The sequence below is a fragment of the Lingula anatina genome, chromosome 4 (assembly GCF_051362555.1).
Source record: "Lingula anatina isolate TDL-2025a chromosome 4, LinAna3.0, whole genome shotgun sequence".
NCBI classification, from domain to species: Eukaryota; Metazoa; Brachiopoda; class Lingulata; order Lingulida; family Lingulidae; genus Lingula; species Lingula anatina.
Genome location: NC_141770.1, coordinates 14,260,871 through 14,278,236, shown reverse-complemented (window position 1 = coordinate 14,278,236; position 17,366 = coordinate 14,260,871). Strand labels below are relative to the sequence as shown.

The 17,366-nt window shown below is 34.5% G+C and overlaps 1 protein-coding gene across 2 annotated transcripts in view; it reads right to left on the bottom strand.

Annotated features, from left to right (window-relative positions):
- LOC106172458 (neural-cadherin) overlaps positions 1 to 17,366 on the bottom strand; it is a 44,421-nt gene that overhangs the window by 15,315 nt on the left and 11,740 nt on the right. For both annotated transcript variants that reach the window (XM_013553184.2, XM_013553185.2), the window contains exons 2-15: positions 8,829 to 9,011; positions 8,099 to 8,333; positions 7,437 to 7,650; positions 7,129 to 7,243; positions 6,493 to 6,616; positions 5,914 to 6,173; positions 5,393 to 5,679; positions 4,629 to 5,081; positions 3,745 to 4,122; positions 3,283 to 3,486; positions 2,475 to 2,667; positions 1,994 to 2,137; positions 1,673 to 1,788; positions 262 to 429 (exon numbers count right to left, since the gene is read on the bottom strand). In XM_013553184.2, the coding sequence (XP_013408638.2) occupies positions 262 to 429; positions 1,673 to 1,788; positions 1,994 to 2,137; positions 2,475 to 2,667; positions 3,283 to 3,486; positions 3,745 to 4,122; positions 4,629 to 5,081; positions 5,393 to 5,679; positions 5,914 to 6,173; positions 6,493 to 6,616; positions 7,129 to 7,243; positions 7,437 to 7,650; positions 8,099 to 8,333; positions 8,829 to 9,011 (3,074 nt within the window). The remainder of the gene's footprint in view (positions 1 to 261; positions 430 to 1,672; positions 1,789 to 1,993; positions 2,138 to 2,474; positions 2,668 to 3,282; positions 3,487 to 3,744; positions 4,123 to 4,628; positions 5,082 to 5,392; positions 5,680 to 5,913; positions 6,174 to 6,492; positions 6,617 to 7,128; positions 7,244 to 7,436; positions 7,651 to 8,098; positions 8,334 to 8,828; positions 9,012 to 17,366) is intronic.

Sequence of the window (17,366 nt, the reverse complement as noted above, 5' to 3'; positions counted from 1 at the left end):
ACAAGACCATTTTAGATCACAGATAAATACCAGCCTTCAAATGAATGAGCATGCATACTATGCGTATTCATAACATTCAAACAGAATGAGGTGATCACAATGAAAAATTCTTTCAGCTCAAAATACCTTTGTCTAAAGATGATAACGTACAAACTGGACAAGTAAACTGATGAGAAGTCACTGGATACTAGCAGATACTCAGAAATTTTTTACACCTCAATGATGATTAATTGATTCTGAAATGCTTTATCAAACACAAACCCTCAATAAATCCCTGGGAACATTGTTATCATTCTCCATGATGTCTCTCGCCTCGTAGGTTCCTTGACTGAATTCTGGAGCATTATCATTGACGTCCTTGACAATTATTTCCAAAATGGTGGTGTTGGAATGTAAGCCATCATCAACTCTGTACGTCAAGTTGTAGTGCTGGAAAAACAATGGCAGGTGTTTTAAAATTATGCCATGTTGTGGGGCGCTCATGTATTACAACAAGTACATTAAATAAAATAATAATGTCTCCTTCTTTTTTTTTGTATCTAGAGTTGAAAGTCAAAATTTCTCACAACTAGCCTCTCAAAACGTATCCAATTTGTTGGATGATCACCAAAATGTAACAATTACAAATTGAATCACTGAGTATATATCTAATGAGGGAAAGATACAAACAGCAATAAGCTTACAAAAATGTTTTAACTGTCCTACTTTACACTGCCAAATCAAAAATAACATATGTATGCATAAATGTATAACAAGCTGTTTATTCTATACAATAATGTACCATAGTGAATCAACAAAAGGTGGCACCACTCATGGGTGTTGGGTAAAATTTAAGAGGTTGATAGAGGTGGAGGGCATTCTCTGTATAAAGCATGGAGGAAATTTTTCTAATTTTATTTTTGCATCAAAATAAAACATTTTTTATGAAAACCATTATAGGGCTTAAAATGCAAAGTTTACAAATTTATAACAGTTCATGTTTTAACATTAAAATGTTAAGAATTCAGAAATTAAGCATGAAAGCTGTATTGGTCTTTGTGTACAAAATTATTTTTAAATATCTTGAAAGATGGGAAAAGTGGCTTGACAGAAAGGACAATGTGAATCTGGCACAGCATTAAAGAAAAAATATATAAACCTAATGAAAATCCCTCTTAATTCTATTTCAAGTAAATAATCAAACAATGATACACTTAACGATAACCATTTAATAGTTTTTAAATAGGGTTCAACTGCATGGATTATCAATTTAACTTTCAAATTTGCACAATGACAGAATGGTGCTTCACACTATTAGCTTCTTTGAATAAGTGAATAAAAAGAATAATTCTGATGCGGTCAATAAAAAAATGGTGATGACATTTAAAGTATGGTACATAATTCAATTACCTGCACACCTGGGCTGGTGCCATTCTAAACAAACAGTCAACATTCAATTTAAAACAAGTATTCTTTCCCTCTGGCATATTTCAAAAGTTGACAAAGGATATTTCCAAAAATAGCATAAAATTAAGTCTAGATACTTTTGAGACTAAAAATACAGAGATATATCAACTTTTAAGTGATACATGATGGCAGGAAATAAATAAATTACGACTTATTCAGTACAAAAAGCTTCAGTTTGTCAACAAAAACAAGAAGTGGCTTTCCTATAAAAATGATAAATACATACTCTTGTTCCTCTGTCAAAATCTAGGCGTCTCTGCACAATGATCTCTCCCGTGTCTGGCGTCACTCCAAACGCACCGTCAATATTTCCGGCACTGATAAAATAACTCAAGGAACCATCTAAAATGGAGAATGCTAAAATCATGGGCAGATCCAGGATTTAACAAAGCAGTATCACATGTCAAGACACCTGCATGGAACCCTTTTTTATCCTCTTACGTGTCATAATTCTTATAATAAATCTCAATTTTGAGGGTTGATAGATAAATATGAACAAGATAAGAGAAATATGAAAATAATTGTTTCAAAAAAAAATATCTTTTACCTTCATCAGCATCACTTGCCGTCAACTGAAAGATGACTTCTCCAATCTCTGCGTCTTCAAACACGGACGTGTTGTAGCGAGCTTTGGCAAACATTGGCGTGTTGTCATTCTTATCCGTCACAATTATCTTAACAGTCGCCACAGCTGAGGATGAAAAAGGAAAAATAATGAAAAGGGAGAGCAACATCAGTTCGTCACGCAGTACTATAAAGTCAACTTTGATAAAGGCAAATCAAATATGGAATCCAAGGTTTCATGTAAATTTAACAAAGCAGTTATTTCCCAAGCAGCAGTTCTTAAGAATAAAGAGAATCCTATCATGTATGAGATACGGCCCTCATTTCAATGTACCTACTAATAGGTATACAGCAGATTACTGAAGTTTTTAAAGCCCGATTCTAGTAGCTTGTGTGCCATTTATTATCTTCAATACATAAGCTGTGAGTTTAAGACATTAGTCTTTTGTCTCCAGTGTAAATACCTCGATTGGGTCCATTTACGCTCTTCCTGGCTGATGGAGCACTGTCTTCAGCAGCTACCGTCACAAAATAGGTTCGCCTTTCTTCCCTGTCAAACGAAACCCGCGATGTGATGGTGCCAGTGCTGGAATCAATGGCAAATTTGGTGCGATAATCTTCCTCATTTGGTTCTGGTGGAGCGAAACTGTACCTTACCTAAAAAATGTCAAATATACTCAGTAGAAAATCATTTGAATTTTCATTAGGGAATCTTCCACACAAAATGTCACATATTTTGAGACCATGCACCTGCGAGGCTATATCTTTTAGCTTTATCACATAAACAGGCAAATAACAGGCCTGCTACTGGCTTAAGGATAGTTCTCTTTTTCACTCTCAATACCAGTCTAAAACATGATATTTATCATTTAGAGATACAAACGAAAAGTTGTTAAATACAGTCCCAGTTCTTTGCTGAAAACCTGAAAATTTCTGAGGCTAACATTACTACTGCAAAACATTCCAAATTGCATCATGTTTTCTATAATTGTAAAAAAGAGCATGATTTGCAAAAAGAAGAAAAAAATCCACCTCTTCTTGCTATCCTGCATCTGCAACTGATCACAATAAATTTGATTCAATTTTACTTACTCCATTATTTTCATTTAATAATTTAATTTATATATCTTTATTTCATTAACGCAATATTCTATTCATCAACACAATATCTTGTTCTAACCCCTCAGAAGGCCATGTGTAAGAAAAGTGTATACACTTAACATGTTTTACCCTCTTTTCATAAAGCTCATTATTATTGTTATTATTACTCACCCTTTTATAATCGGGTATGGTGTCAGCATCTACGGCTTGTACTGTAACAACCTGCCAGTTGGTTTGTTCATTCTCTGGTACACTGCCCAAGATGTAACCCGAGGTATCGATATCCTCAAACTGTGGAATCTCATCGTTCACATCAATCAGTTCCACATATATGATGGCTTCTTTGTACAGGGTAAGCCTGTTCTGTGCCTTGTTCTGGTTTGAAAAGGGAAAATAGTTTTATTTAAAAATTGGTTGTAAGCAAATTTCTGTATGATTTGACAGTTTTTTATTCAATCAACAAACCTGATACTCTTTATTCAAGAAACTCAAGAAACTTTGTAGATGTTAAAAAAATTTATAACATTCTTTCTGGGTATTCACAAATTGCTTTTTTTGATATTAAGTCTATCTGATGAATTTACATTCATTAGTAATTATGTTTCATGAATAACATTTTAAAATGGTACTCACCGAAGCTTGTACTTTCAATTCATAGCGATGGAGATTTTCATAGTCAAGAGCTCTGTAAGTAAGGACCTCGAAGGAAGTTTCGTCAACTGGTCTTTCATAAAAAGATCTTCGGACACCATTTTGGAATTCATTTCCACCATCAATGATACGGAACGACAGACCGGTTTGACCCTCGATGGTGTTTCTCGCAGAGATGGTAGTTACAATGTGATCAGCAGTCTCATTTTCCATGATTCGATAGGTTCTGCCATCAATGTTCTCAACCCATTCTGGAGGAGTGTTGCTCTGGTCGGTGATAGAAATTCTGACGGTGACGTTTTCGCCACGCTGTGGACTGCCTTGGTCCATTGCCTCCACAGTGAACACTGCTTCCTGGACCTGAGGAGAAATTTCAAAAGAAACAAATATAAAGTGACTCATTCTTACAAAGTTGACAAATTAACTCATTATGTAAAAATATTTTAGTTCAACTGAAAAGGACTTAAGCTGCTTCATTTAAATACTACTATCACAAACCTCGATAAAGATGATGTGATTCCCATAGGTCAAGTATTTACCGTAAAAAAGATTCAATAACATTTGTATGTTCAATTTGTGCTCACTCATGTACTAGTAATGAAGCCAACAATAAACTTAAACCTTAAGTTTGTTAGATTTTAACAAATTGATCAAACTGCTATACTTTTAAACAAAATTGACATGAAGGCACCGAAACGAAATGCAATACACTTAATAGAGTCATCACTATCAGTGAATCAATTTTTTCACAAAAGCTTACTCAGAATAACCAATAACAAAAAATTATTAATTATTATCATAATCCTTCTAAAACTTGCTACACTATTATCACTTTCTAATCATTCATGCAAATCACGGAAAAATACCTGAGAGAGTGCCCTGGCTAGAGAGATAACCCCCGAGTCTTCGTTTATCTGGAAGAAAGCACTAGTAGGTGATGGAATAATCCTGTACTTAAGCTGGCTGTTGACAGCAGAGTCTTTATCCGTAGCGCGTACACGAATTACATTGTATCCAACATCCTTGTCTTCTGACAATGCTGTGGTGTATTCTCCCTTGTCAAAGACAGGAGAGTTATCATTTATGTCGGTAATGGTAACTTGGAATGAACAGAAGGCTGCTAGGGGTGGATTTCCACTGTCCTCTGCTTTCACGGTCACACTGACCGTTTTGTACTGTTCTCTGTCCAGCATCTCAGTGGTGGTCATGTTGCCTGACGTCTGGTCAATGCTGAATGGACGGATGCGAGCTTGAGGTGCCCACAGCAAGCTATACTTGATAAGGCCATTGCTACCACTGTCTGCGTCTTGTGCTCTAACCTGTTAAGAGAAAAAGCAAAAAATAAAAATGCATTAAAGATATTGTTTGTTTTTGCATTCATTTTTATTTTTCTATTGGTTATATGTAACTTGCACCAAAAAAGTGGTCTTAAAATCATAATCAACAAAAAATAATAAAATGTTTCATTTTTTCCCTTATCTAACAACTTAAAAAAAAACTTGTTACACAAAAAGGCATTCAAGTCAGGATAGCAGTATCACCACTTGAACACCAACGAAGAATACTATTACTCAGAAATCTATTGAGATCCAACCAGTAACCTAATTGAACCTTCAACAAAAACATATACCTGATAAACAAAAGTAGATGGGGGAGCGCTCTCAACGATTGAAGGATTCATTGAGGCGCAGTCTGGAAAATCAGGCTTTGAGTTGACAACATCCAGGATTTCGACAATGACCACTCCTTCACTGGTCAGTCTAGTCCCACCACCACAGCAGGCACCATCATCAGTAGCAATAACATTCAAGATATAGTTGGCTCGGTTTGCATCTATCGGACCAACCAATCTGATATTCCCTGTGTTATCATCCAGACGGAATGGCATTATTTGATTGGTTGGATTACCATTTTGGTCTGAAAGTAGGACGGCAAAAATAGAGGAATATATTCAACAGCATTTCTTCGTTTATCAGTAAATATTATTCAGAAATTCATAATTAACATTTCTGAATATTGAAAATGTCTGGAAAAAAAGCTTTAAAGGAAAGACTGTAGGTAATTCTAAACAAAATAATTACAAGACAGTGATATAAAAATCTAGAATCCTACAATATTGCAATAAATATTTCTTTGCAAAACAAATCACACCTTTAAAAGCAAAAGTAATTCCATCATTATCAGGATCTCGGGCTTGCAGTACAGTCACAAGTTTTCCATCTGGTCCAGGAACTGAGTCTTCATTAACACTGACATAGAGTGTGTTGGGGATCAGTTGTGGAGGTTCGTCGTTAACGTTGGACACGCGGAGCCTCACGACTGTGGTTCCCGTCTGCGCAGGCGCTCCATGATCGGTGGCTTGGACGATAAAACGGTATGTGTGGTCCGTTTTGTTTTCATAGTCAAGCTCCCTGTGAATATTATGAAAAATTTAAAGATTTTTGTTTTTCACAATGGCCTTCATAAAAGAAATGACTAAGGTTAAATGCCATAATTTCGACAAATTGCAATACAGATATTAAACTGTGTCAACTGTGAACATTTTAATTGCTTATAATTAAAACCCAATGTAGTTAAATTAAATTTCCAACATAATAATAGTGTTTCCTATCTGGTAACATACAAAATTCCACATATGAATCACACAAGTGAAAACATTTCTTAATACATTTTCACCCAACAGTTTTTACTTCACAAAAACACTTGTGAACACAGTAAGAGGATACATACTTAGCTATTCTTAAAATGCCCCTGTTGTTTTCTGTGGACACACTGAAGTAGCTTCCATCCAGAGCATTTTGAATGGAATAAGTAATCTGCATATTGGTGCCAGAGTCTGCATCCTGGGCAGCAACTGTGAATGGAAACCAGGCAATTAGCAGCATGACCATCATGAGGGGGAAAAAAGTATGAATCAAAAGCCGCATGGCCGCGTAGGAATTGAGTACAGGGAGAGAAGGATTATTAAAAGGAAATGGAACACAGACAAAGCATCACGGCCATCAGGAAATCTTTTGGGCACCAACACAAAACATGATTACTAAGAAATCTTGTGAGTGCTATATTTTAAATTTATAATATGTGCTGTGTAGTGCAGATATTTTGTAAGATTTATAAAAAAACAGCAATGCCAAGAGGTGCCATATTTGTAAAATGCACCTGCTCCCAAAAAATGAATTATTAAACAAACAAATAAATAAATGGACATAAAAACAATGTTACTCTTTTGCAATTCCCTATGAAATTGCAGTATCCTTAGATGTTCGATATATCACATACACAAACGTGTGTGTGTGTGTGTGTGTGTGTGTGTGTGTGTGTGTGTGTGTGTGTGTGTGTGATGAAAACCACATAACCTTTGCTTACCTTCAAAAAAGGACTGTCCTACTGGTGTATTTTCAGCCAGAGGAGTAGGCACTATATATTCAGCCAGTGAGAAAATTGGTTTGTTGTCATTTCTGTCTAGGAGATTAACCACCAACTAAAATCAAGAACGTGGATTAAAATTTACTAGGAAATACTGAGAGAGAGAGAGAGAGAGAGAGTGTGTCACTGGCTTTTAAAAAACATCATGGATGGAACAGAATTTCTTAGTGCTTTAGCTACAAATAAGTACTTATTAATGCATTTTGTATGGTACACTTGTTCCCTTGTCCAAACATTTTTCAACATACCGAGGCAGTGCTAGTTTTGCCAGAAAGTCCCTCTTGTGCAATAACTCTCAGATTGTAGGTATGTGGGTCCCTTTCGTAATCCAAGACCTTCTTGGTGCTGATGATACCATCAGTAGGGTGAAGGTAGAACTCTGCGGAGTCCTGATTTGTGTCCGTTTTCAGGGAGTACATGATTGACTGGCCTTGAAATGATTTGGCTCTTACTGTACCAACACTATGTCAAGAAAGAAAGAAATTTTTATTAAAAAATCTTCAATGTAGAATAAAATACAATTTCAGTGATTTACAACGAATACTTGTCAGGTTACTCTGGTCTTAAATACAGTTGTTGTTTTTATCTAAATCATTGCACAGTCAATTAAATGAAATGGATCAGAAAACAAAAAGACAACCCCTGAGAAAATGTGTCTCATTTAACGCACTGTGACACTTACGTGACACTTACAGTTCTCAATCAGTCTTTGATTTTCTTTTTTAAAGAATGTTCTTAATCTGTTCTAGGACATTCTGAAGGACTTCCCAAAAACAGTTCTCTAAATGTTACATTCATTGCAGAACAACATTGGAACTGTAAAAAAAAAAAAATCCAACAAATGTTATAGAATAGATTGAGAAACCAAAGTGAACATTAAATGAGTCAATTTTTTCTCAGGGATACTTACCTGTAACCACTATTAGCATCTTCAGGACAATCCATTGTGTATGATTCCTCAAAGAATTGTGGCGGCAACTCCCCAACGAAAATACGCAGATTTTTTGACTCGCTGACCTGGGGTGGACTGGCACTGATATCTTGCGCCTGGACAAGAATCTCGTACTCCTGACCACTATTCAATGCTGTGACAGTGTTGCTAACTATTCCTGTTGTCTCCTGCACAGCAAATTCATCGTCACCTCCTACAGGGATACAAGTATAAAATAAAACATTTAATGGCATTGCTTTAGATTATTGGTTTTGAATGCAGTAATTCATCTTTGGTACTTTGAATAAGGGTCCGTAGCAATATGGATAAAGTTTTAATTTGGGGAAAAATGTATTTTTGGTACCTTAAATACAACAGCAGGGTCATTATAAACAGAGACAGCATCAAAAATTTACCATTTACCATACAACTTTCCCAAAATTGACAAAATGGTTTCTATTCACTGGACAAACATTTTTTTGACAAACATATATTCCACCATGTTAACACACTGTAGCATCTGCATGCTGTCCATTTAAAAAGTCATAAATTTAGTTGCTCTTGTTTTGATATTAAGAAAAGGACACATATAAAGCACAGAACCAATGCACTAAACTGAACTTGGAAGGCAAGCTGTCAATTATGGTCATAATCTGTGTGTCCCATTAATGAACCAGATGGTGCTGTAACATGAAGCATCTTTCTTTACCTATCTTGTAGTATCTGACCAGAGAATTGGGGTCAGCATCGACAGCATTCAGCTCAAAGACCTTGGAGTTTAAGGCAGGGTTTTGACTTATAGTGGTCAGAAACTTGGTCGGCTGGTTGACAAACACAGGAACCTCGTCATTTCTGTTTTCAATGTTAAGTCTAACGGCAATCAGATCCGTAGCTGAAATAGTAAGAATATTAACATTGCATGAAAAAAAATTATACTCAGGATACATCATTTACTGTCATGTTTACAAAAAGTGCATTAAAATATTAATAACATTTTAAATAGATTAAATAAGATCATACAAATTATTCAATCCTTGTAAGTGCAGAATTACCTAAAAGATCTGTCATATGCATTCAGAAATATTTCTTATTTCCCCCTAAATTTCCAGAAAAAGGGCATCCAAAATGAAAGTTGTTAAATAAATAAAATCTTAAAACAAAGGAAAGATTGGGAAATAGCAAGCAACAGAATCATTCCATCTTGAAAAAGTTTGCTTTTATCTTAACTATACACTGACAGTGGCCACAACAAAACTTAAACCTAGCAGCATGTTCTCAACATTGTCAAGCTAATCAGGTGCTTGTTATGTATACATGTGTAATCAAAATAATTTCAAAATTCCTTCCCAACAATACTTGAAAGGTCCCACATATAACCCAAGATAACCCTGATAAGACTTTTAAGGATACAAATTCTATCCTCAATTCATCAAATGCCACTTAATATTCACAAACAGTATTCCAAGAATGTAAGAATTCTGCAGCCTGAAAGGGGCTTTAAAATTACCAAAGAACATTAAATATGCACGTCTTGGGCTTATTCTTCAGTTATTAGAGACTCAGACTCCATTCCCATAGACATCATTGGTCTACGTGGATTGATCCAACTCTGCAAAACTCATAAAGTGCAATCAGCTTAACTGAATGACACACCTCTTATTTCTGGTAAAATCACTATAATTTTTGTATTCTGCTATGCTACGAGGCAGCGTGCCATTAAATTAAGCTAATTCCAGTCAGCGAGAGTCCTCACAAAGTTGGGTCGATCCACAAAGACTAAAGGTGTGTGTGAAAATGGGGCCTCAAATTCAAACTAACATCAGTATAAGGTTCTGCAAATATTCTGCTGTGCCTGGCTTTGTAAACTTGAGGCCCAGAGCAACTCAAATAACAGCTCGCAGTTGAATTGAGACTTAATTATGCTTACAGGTTCGCACAAATGGGACTTTTGTCATCACAGGTTATGAAAATACAACTCCACACAAAGAAGTTGTTTGTGTACACGCTAGACTCGAGACTCAAATCTAAAACCCATGCGGACGGACTTATAAATTTTTTTTTTGTTGTGGTAATATATTGAAGGCCATCTCAGCTTATTAGACACTTTAATAAAACAAACCATACTGATACAGCTGGGTTATCTTATTAAGTTACTGAAATATCAATACAATTTATAAATATAACTGAGAGAAATATCTTATATACCATTCAAAGTTAAAACCTCTGCAAGTGTAAAATGCTTTTTTATTTTTATCACAATCTAATGATCACAACCTTCAAATCTAATTCTTAAGTTGGTGAATCAGTTTTCATATTGATCCATATGCCTGAGGCTTAAGGCTATCTCACTGATACAGTCAAGTTTTCAGGGGAAAATAAATATATATTTAGACATCAAAGGAAAATGGTCAATTTCACCTCATCCTGACTGGAAAACTATATTTGTAAAAGTTCATTTCTACAAACAAATGGCATTTCAAGAAATCACTAGGGATGTGTTATTGGTATATGTGGGTTTGTCAACTTCATCCATCTTAGTTGATAGATCGCAACACTTAGTACTTTATTATCACAAAGGTGGGTTGATAGACTGATAAGATTTGCTGCCTTTGGTGAGTAAATCGTAATTAGATGGCACAATGATATGATTAGATAAAACCTATACTGGCGAACACAACTAATTTTCAACCATAATACTATTAATATATAGATGGTGAAACGAAACTAATAAATTATTTCTCACTATCAGAGAATGGTGACTCACTACAAAGCACACCTCTGTTTACCAAGATAGGCTTTAAAACCCAACTGTAATATTTGATTACCAAACATTATGGAAACTCTCATTCTTTTTTTATTGCTCCCATTTTGACCAATATTTTAGTTTTTTTTAAATATGTGCTTTCCAACATCCTGCCTACTTTTTATCAGTTTATCATATCCCTAGACTGTGAAAGAGCCAGAAATTTCTTTGACATTCACTAGATCTTATAGAATGGTTTAATATATTAAGTGTTGCCTTTCCAGGTGTATAAAGATAAAATTATTGATATGAAAGAGGAAGGATATATATCCTTGACTTCTATATTTATGACCAGCCTATTAAGGAAAACCCAAGGTGATAAGATTATTATTAACTTGATAATCAGCTGTGATAAAAAATAATTAAAAAAGTCATACTTGAGAAAGACCATCTAAATTTGACCACTTAAATGAAAAATGTTTGCCAGCATTGAGTGTACATTTCTATGACTAAATCTATCAAATATTCAGAGCTTTGTGAATTTATGTCTTGAAAGTGAGATTACCAGATATATATATATATATATATATATATATATATATATATATATATATATATATATATATATATATATATATATATATATATATATATAATAAAAATCAGCTACTAGAAAGTTTTAACTGACCACTGCTGACTAGAACTGACTTATCACCAGGCAAGACCACCCTGAAACTATCTCTAGTGTTTTTTTTTTTTTTTTCATTTTCACTACTACAATGCCCCGTCTCAATCTTCCCATTGTTTTGTACCATTTCCATAGCTACACGTTTTAAGCCAGCATTACATACAATTAATGACCAGTTTTAATGATCACGAGGGCTTCATTAAGATCCAATCATTGATGTCCCACCTGCAAGGCTTTAAGCTTATAATTTTAATTAAAATCATGTCAATTAGTTTCATTTAGCTTTATGGAATCCCCGCATCTCAACCCTTAAAAGGTAAACTACAAAAAAATATCAAAGATTAAAATAAAAAGAAACAAAGGAAAATCAATCTTATCTTATAGCTTTTGATCTTTCTGTAATAAAATCCCCATCACACACCTCAAAGCTAGTCTCTGATTCAGTGATGTTTCAAAAGATAAAAACACTCTATGCTTTTAACTAACTTCTAGCAAATGTATTGTCTATAAAGCATCTACTCTTTATAATAAATTAACATAACTTCCTGGAGAGAAAAAAAGATGCCTGAAGTATGCAGAGGGTTAAAATGATGTTCAAATATCAGCTTTGGGAAAACATTAGTCTAAAGCTATATTACTACTGGGATTTCTTGAAAAAGCAATACTTGTCTGGTTGACTAGTCCATTAAGTGCCCTGAGAGCTTACAGCACTTCTGTCTGGAAAGTACTGCTCGGTTGATTTATTCCAAATAAAAATTATAATAAATAACGGCTTTCAAACTATGTCTACTTTATTTACACATCTAATTTTGAAGCGTCTTATAATAATAAACCAAAATCTTAAAAAGCAGAAAACATTACTTTTCATCAAGGCTTAAACTTCCTTACAGAAATGATCTTAAGATAAATTTTTACATTTGAAATTGGTTCAGATATAAAATGCAACTTTAATAATTATCAAAGATTATTTGTTATCATAAAATTAACTAATATGTTTCACATTCTCCATCTGACATAGACACTATTACTTACCACTTCCATCAGAAAGTAAACACCAATTACAACATCATTATTCATTCAAAGAGACGGATTAATTATTCAAAAGTCAAATGATAGCATTAATAGATATTACAGCAGTATATCTATAATACCAATGAACATAGTTCAAGGCATCCAAAAAAAAAAAAAAAAAAAAAAAAAAAAAAAAAAAAAAAACTTTAGGTGATAAAAAAATACCCCAAGCATCAACAGTTAAGTGATAGAGAATCGCTCTGGTGCAGCACATAGATCTCAATTCATTACATGGTCATCAATCATCGCAAAGTACTGATCCGACATATTTTTAGTTAACCCAGAGGACCCACAGGTGATTAATACTTCCACAGAACTACTATGAAACATGGATAGCATCTCTCAGGTATGCCAAGTTTACCTGTAAAAAGCTGTTGTACTTGGTGAAGGAAGTTGTTTGTTTTTTTTTTTTTTTTTTTTTTTGTAGACCTACTTTTTTTTCCTGCTAGAGTATAATATGTGTGGCATTACCTTAATGTACATTTTTTCATCACCATCTTCAAGGATGAAAACTAACATTCTGCAAATGAATTCTCTTCAGCTTAAATGCAAAATTACACTTTAACAATGTACTGCCCACAACTGTAAGTGACCTTTGCAGCTGACAGCAATAAGACTTCCAGTGCAAGGTTGGCTAAATTTTGAATGGGATCCCAGCGTGTTCATCACCAGAAAGACATCTGTTGCAAAAACTCCTACCACACACTCGACCATATTCTTACACATTCCCAAGAGTGCATGGAGGAAAAAATCATTCCTGGGAAACTTTTTTCAATGCCCAAGCATGAAAATAACATTTGAGAAATATGTAAGTTGGTCGATATCTGCAATTCAATTTTTTTTCTTTTTTGTGCATCAGTTAGAGAAAAGTGCTGAATATCTTTGATTCAGACAGTCATTTGCAACAGAAACAGTGTCTGTGAAGAAGGATATAAGTCTTCTAAAATCTTAGACGAGAAAGTAATGTGAGAGACAACCAATAATGGATGACCATCCTCCAAGGAATATCAACTTTTCCTGGAGAGAAGAAGATAACCAGAATATTTCTTTCTTGCATTTCACCAATCATTCACATTCATAGAGCATGTCAGGACTTTCAGATGTCATCTATTATTAATTAAAGAATCAAAATGGCATGACAAATGAAAGTCACCAGCTGCTCAAAGAGAAAAAAAAGTGTTCTAATTCCCAGAGCACGTTGCAATTGTGAACTAAGATTTTATAAACAATAAAAAATCAACAGGGCATGAAAATCATAGCCATCAGTTGCTCAAAGGAATGAGAAGGAAAAATTAAGAGAGGTTTAAAAATCAATTAATCCAATAGAGTCTGTGACACTTAATCATTTAAGGTCAGGGTTCTATCTAAAGATTCTCCTTTTCATTTTGTAACAGGAAATTAAGATTATAAAGCCCCTATCTGATACAGCAGGTATAGTACATGTCCCTTTAAAGGGATCATAGCCTATATCTGCTCTGTTGTTGCACGACCAGCAAAATTTATCTGCCCTTCTTGGTAATCCACCTGGCAAATTTCCCAACATGCTCTTCACAGATGCTCCAAATCTCCCTTGCTACACAGCAAGACCCTTCCTTTTCTCTAAGAACCTTGGTTCTGCCCTAATCTGTGATGTATATTAGTACTTAGGGACAAGACTTCAATAAGAAAACTTGGCTTCCTGTTCACAAGGTGTCTGGAGAAAAGATGCCCTATTTTACTGAATTTATACAATAGATCAACAATATTTGGCGTCATGAATACAAGACTTATACCAATATCTTCAATCATAAAACTTAGTGAGTTTTCGTTATCTAGATGGGTAAAGCGTTACACAGTAACTTTGCACTTCTGTAGGTATCCCATATTTCTGTATACTCGTTTATCAAAAGTTTTGTTTCTCCTGGTACTTTTCTAGTTCTGTTCCACCTATCAGTGTGGCTAGTAATCTTTATATGCTAAATCTCATGTGAAAAAGAAAGACTTTTATTTCACTCAGTTCTCTCTAAGCCTGGGTTCCCATAAACCTATCGTACTAGCAGGATCGATCCAACTCCAAGAGGATTCTGGCTAAATTGCATTCAGTTTCAGCGGCTTAAATGTCTGTCACATCCACTGAAGCTGCTAAGGAGGTAATTAACTGAATGCAATTTAACAAGATTCTCCCTCAGAGACAGATCGATCCTGCTAGTATGACAGGGTTATGGGAATGGTCCCTTATTAAACTCAGTACCCTCTAAGTTCATCAAAACCTGCATACTAATACTGATTTCAACTGACAATAAAAACAATCACCCCAACGTGAATACACCTGAACTTGTACAGAACTTGTGGCTGTCATTTAATGATTTATGCTAATATTGTTACCTTAAAGCCAAAAATAGTTCATCCTTCAGGCCACTTCATAAAAACCAGGATTGATCTGTTAGTCATAGTGGGCAATACAGAAAGCATAAAATGTCAGTCTGGACACAAAAGACCATATATTTGGAAACACTTTAGGGAAGATGGTAAACCTTTATAAGGACAAAATCTGCAAACTGATTCAGTTCTTTCTGACTTTGTTTAGTACATCAAATCATGTCATCCCAAGCCAACAAAATGTTCAAATAATAAGGCAAATGTAGAGGGCATATAAAAGCAAAGGATAATGTACAAGATACAGCAAAAACAAAAGAGGAAGTGTGCTCCTGTTAAATGACAATGACATAAAAAAATACACAATTCCCATGTGTATTTTTGTTTTTAAAGGTGAAAATGGACAAAATATCAATACCATTATCATTTTGAGGGTAAAGAAGACACAACAGCATCAATCTAAATGCAGACTATGTGACCTCTCCTCAACCTCAAGTCCATCTAAATTTCAAATTGATACTGCTCTCCCAAAAGGATATCAGAAAACACAATCACAATAAAAGACTGAAATCTGTCTTTGTGAAGCTATAACTTGTTGGATAGACGCATGTGCTTTATCTTCATTCACAAGAAGATCTTGCTAGCATGTTTTGATTTTTTCCATAGCTATGATGTAGACAGGACTTTCTTCTAACCACAAAGCAATGGGATTTTTATCTTAGACACTACAGTAGCCCTAAGACATTTGAGGAAATTATTTTTGAAAAGTAACAATGACTAAAAAGAAAAAATGCAAACAAGACTAAAGTAATGTCACAATATAAATACTATTTATGCTATTTATGTAAATTAAGCCAATAACACTGTACATTTGACAAATTGTTAAAATAATGTGTAATATCTTTGATTAAACTATATACTGTATGTCACAAAACCCCTAATAGTGTCAACAGTGCACTGGAGAGAGAGAGAGAGAGAGAGAGAGGGGGGGGGGGGGTTGAGATCTCCAGGGATGATGTCATCCACTTCTATCCAGGTGTCCTTCATAAAATATTCAATGACAGCAATTAATGTTGCAGCTTAATTGTTCTTAATTATATTACTGTTGTGGTTTACCGATATGCGGCACTTTTCTGTGCTAGTAATCAAATTAACAACCCCTGTATGCCTTCACAATACAAGCACAGCCTAGCTACAGTAACAAACTTGTACAAAACACTTTAACAATACACTTGGAGCTGTAAAATTTTATAACTATTTGCCCAGAATGTCTCACCAAACAACTATGACTTCAACAACTAAAAGATTTCTGTTTAAAGCTGACAGGAATTTATGACATGCAAGACTTTTAAAGTTCACAATATAACTAAGCCTTTTTTGTGCCAGCTTATCTGTCCTTCACAAGTTAAGTACCACTTTAAATTACAAATGCATTCCACATTATGAATATTTCTCCATGTCCAGTTTAGTAAAGTGTAGTATACTATAGTGTAGGACCCACAGAGCCCAAGACATGTATACTCATTGGTACTGTCAATTTGTTGTGTCTGGGTTTCTTTTCTGCCTAATGGGTATGTTATTAGAATAAGTTCCTGCATTGGAATTATGTTTGGTTGAGTGCACTATCAGTTTATCACACATGGAATGTCTTCTTTTTTCAAATTGAAACTTAGTTGATGACTAACATGGCAGAAAATAAATGTGGGAAAAATGTTCATTCTTCTTTTAATGTTCAACTGTAAGATTAGGTCAAATTGTTATTTTTTCAATCAGATGTTTGAGGCAAAAAAGTGTCCCTTCTTTTTCCTTTTCTGAGGAGGCAAAATAACAAATAACAAATTTCAGACACTGCACTGAAGCTTCTTGCAACTAGTGGTATCTAAGGTTGATCTGTCAATTATACAGAGCAAAAACTAATACAGTAACAGTATCAATCCAGAAAGAATGGACGAGTGAAAATGCACCACAATTAAATAAATGAAAACCATATATATTTCCTGGTCCTCGTTGCATCCTGGCAACCAATGCAATGTGGTGGTGACTGAGAACTAATTAAATCTACCTTGTCTGATCACAATTCAATATTGTCTGATCGCTGTTCTGGGTAATATAGTAAAAACATGTCGGGGTAATAGTACAGGTGGTATACACATAATGAAATCAATCCAGAATATGTCAGAGGTCTAGCAGACTTGATTATGATATATATCTAGTAATTACATTTGTTTTGTCGCAATGTGTGACAATATAAAAATATATATATTTCCGAGTCAGGCATGATGTAGCTTTTAATGAAGGTGATTCAAAGCATACATGTTTGTCGATTTTATGGTTATTTGTATATAAATACTGCTGTGATATTAGGTAAGTAAGAGCTTTTTTCTCATGAT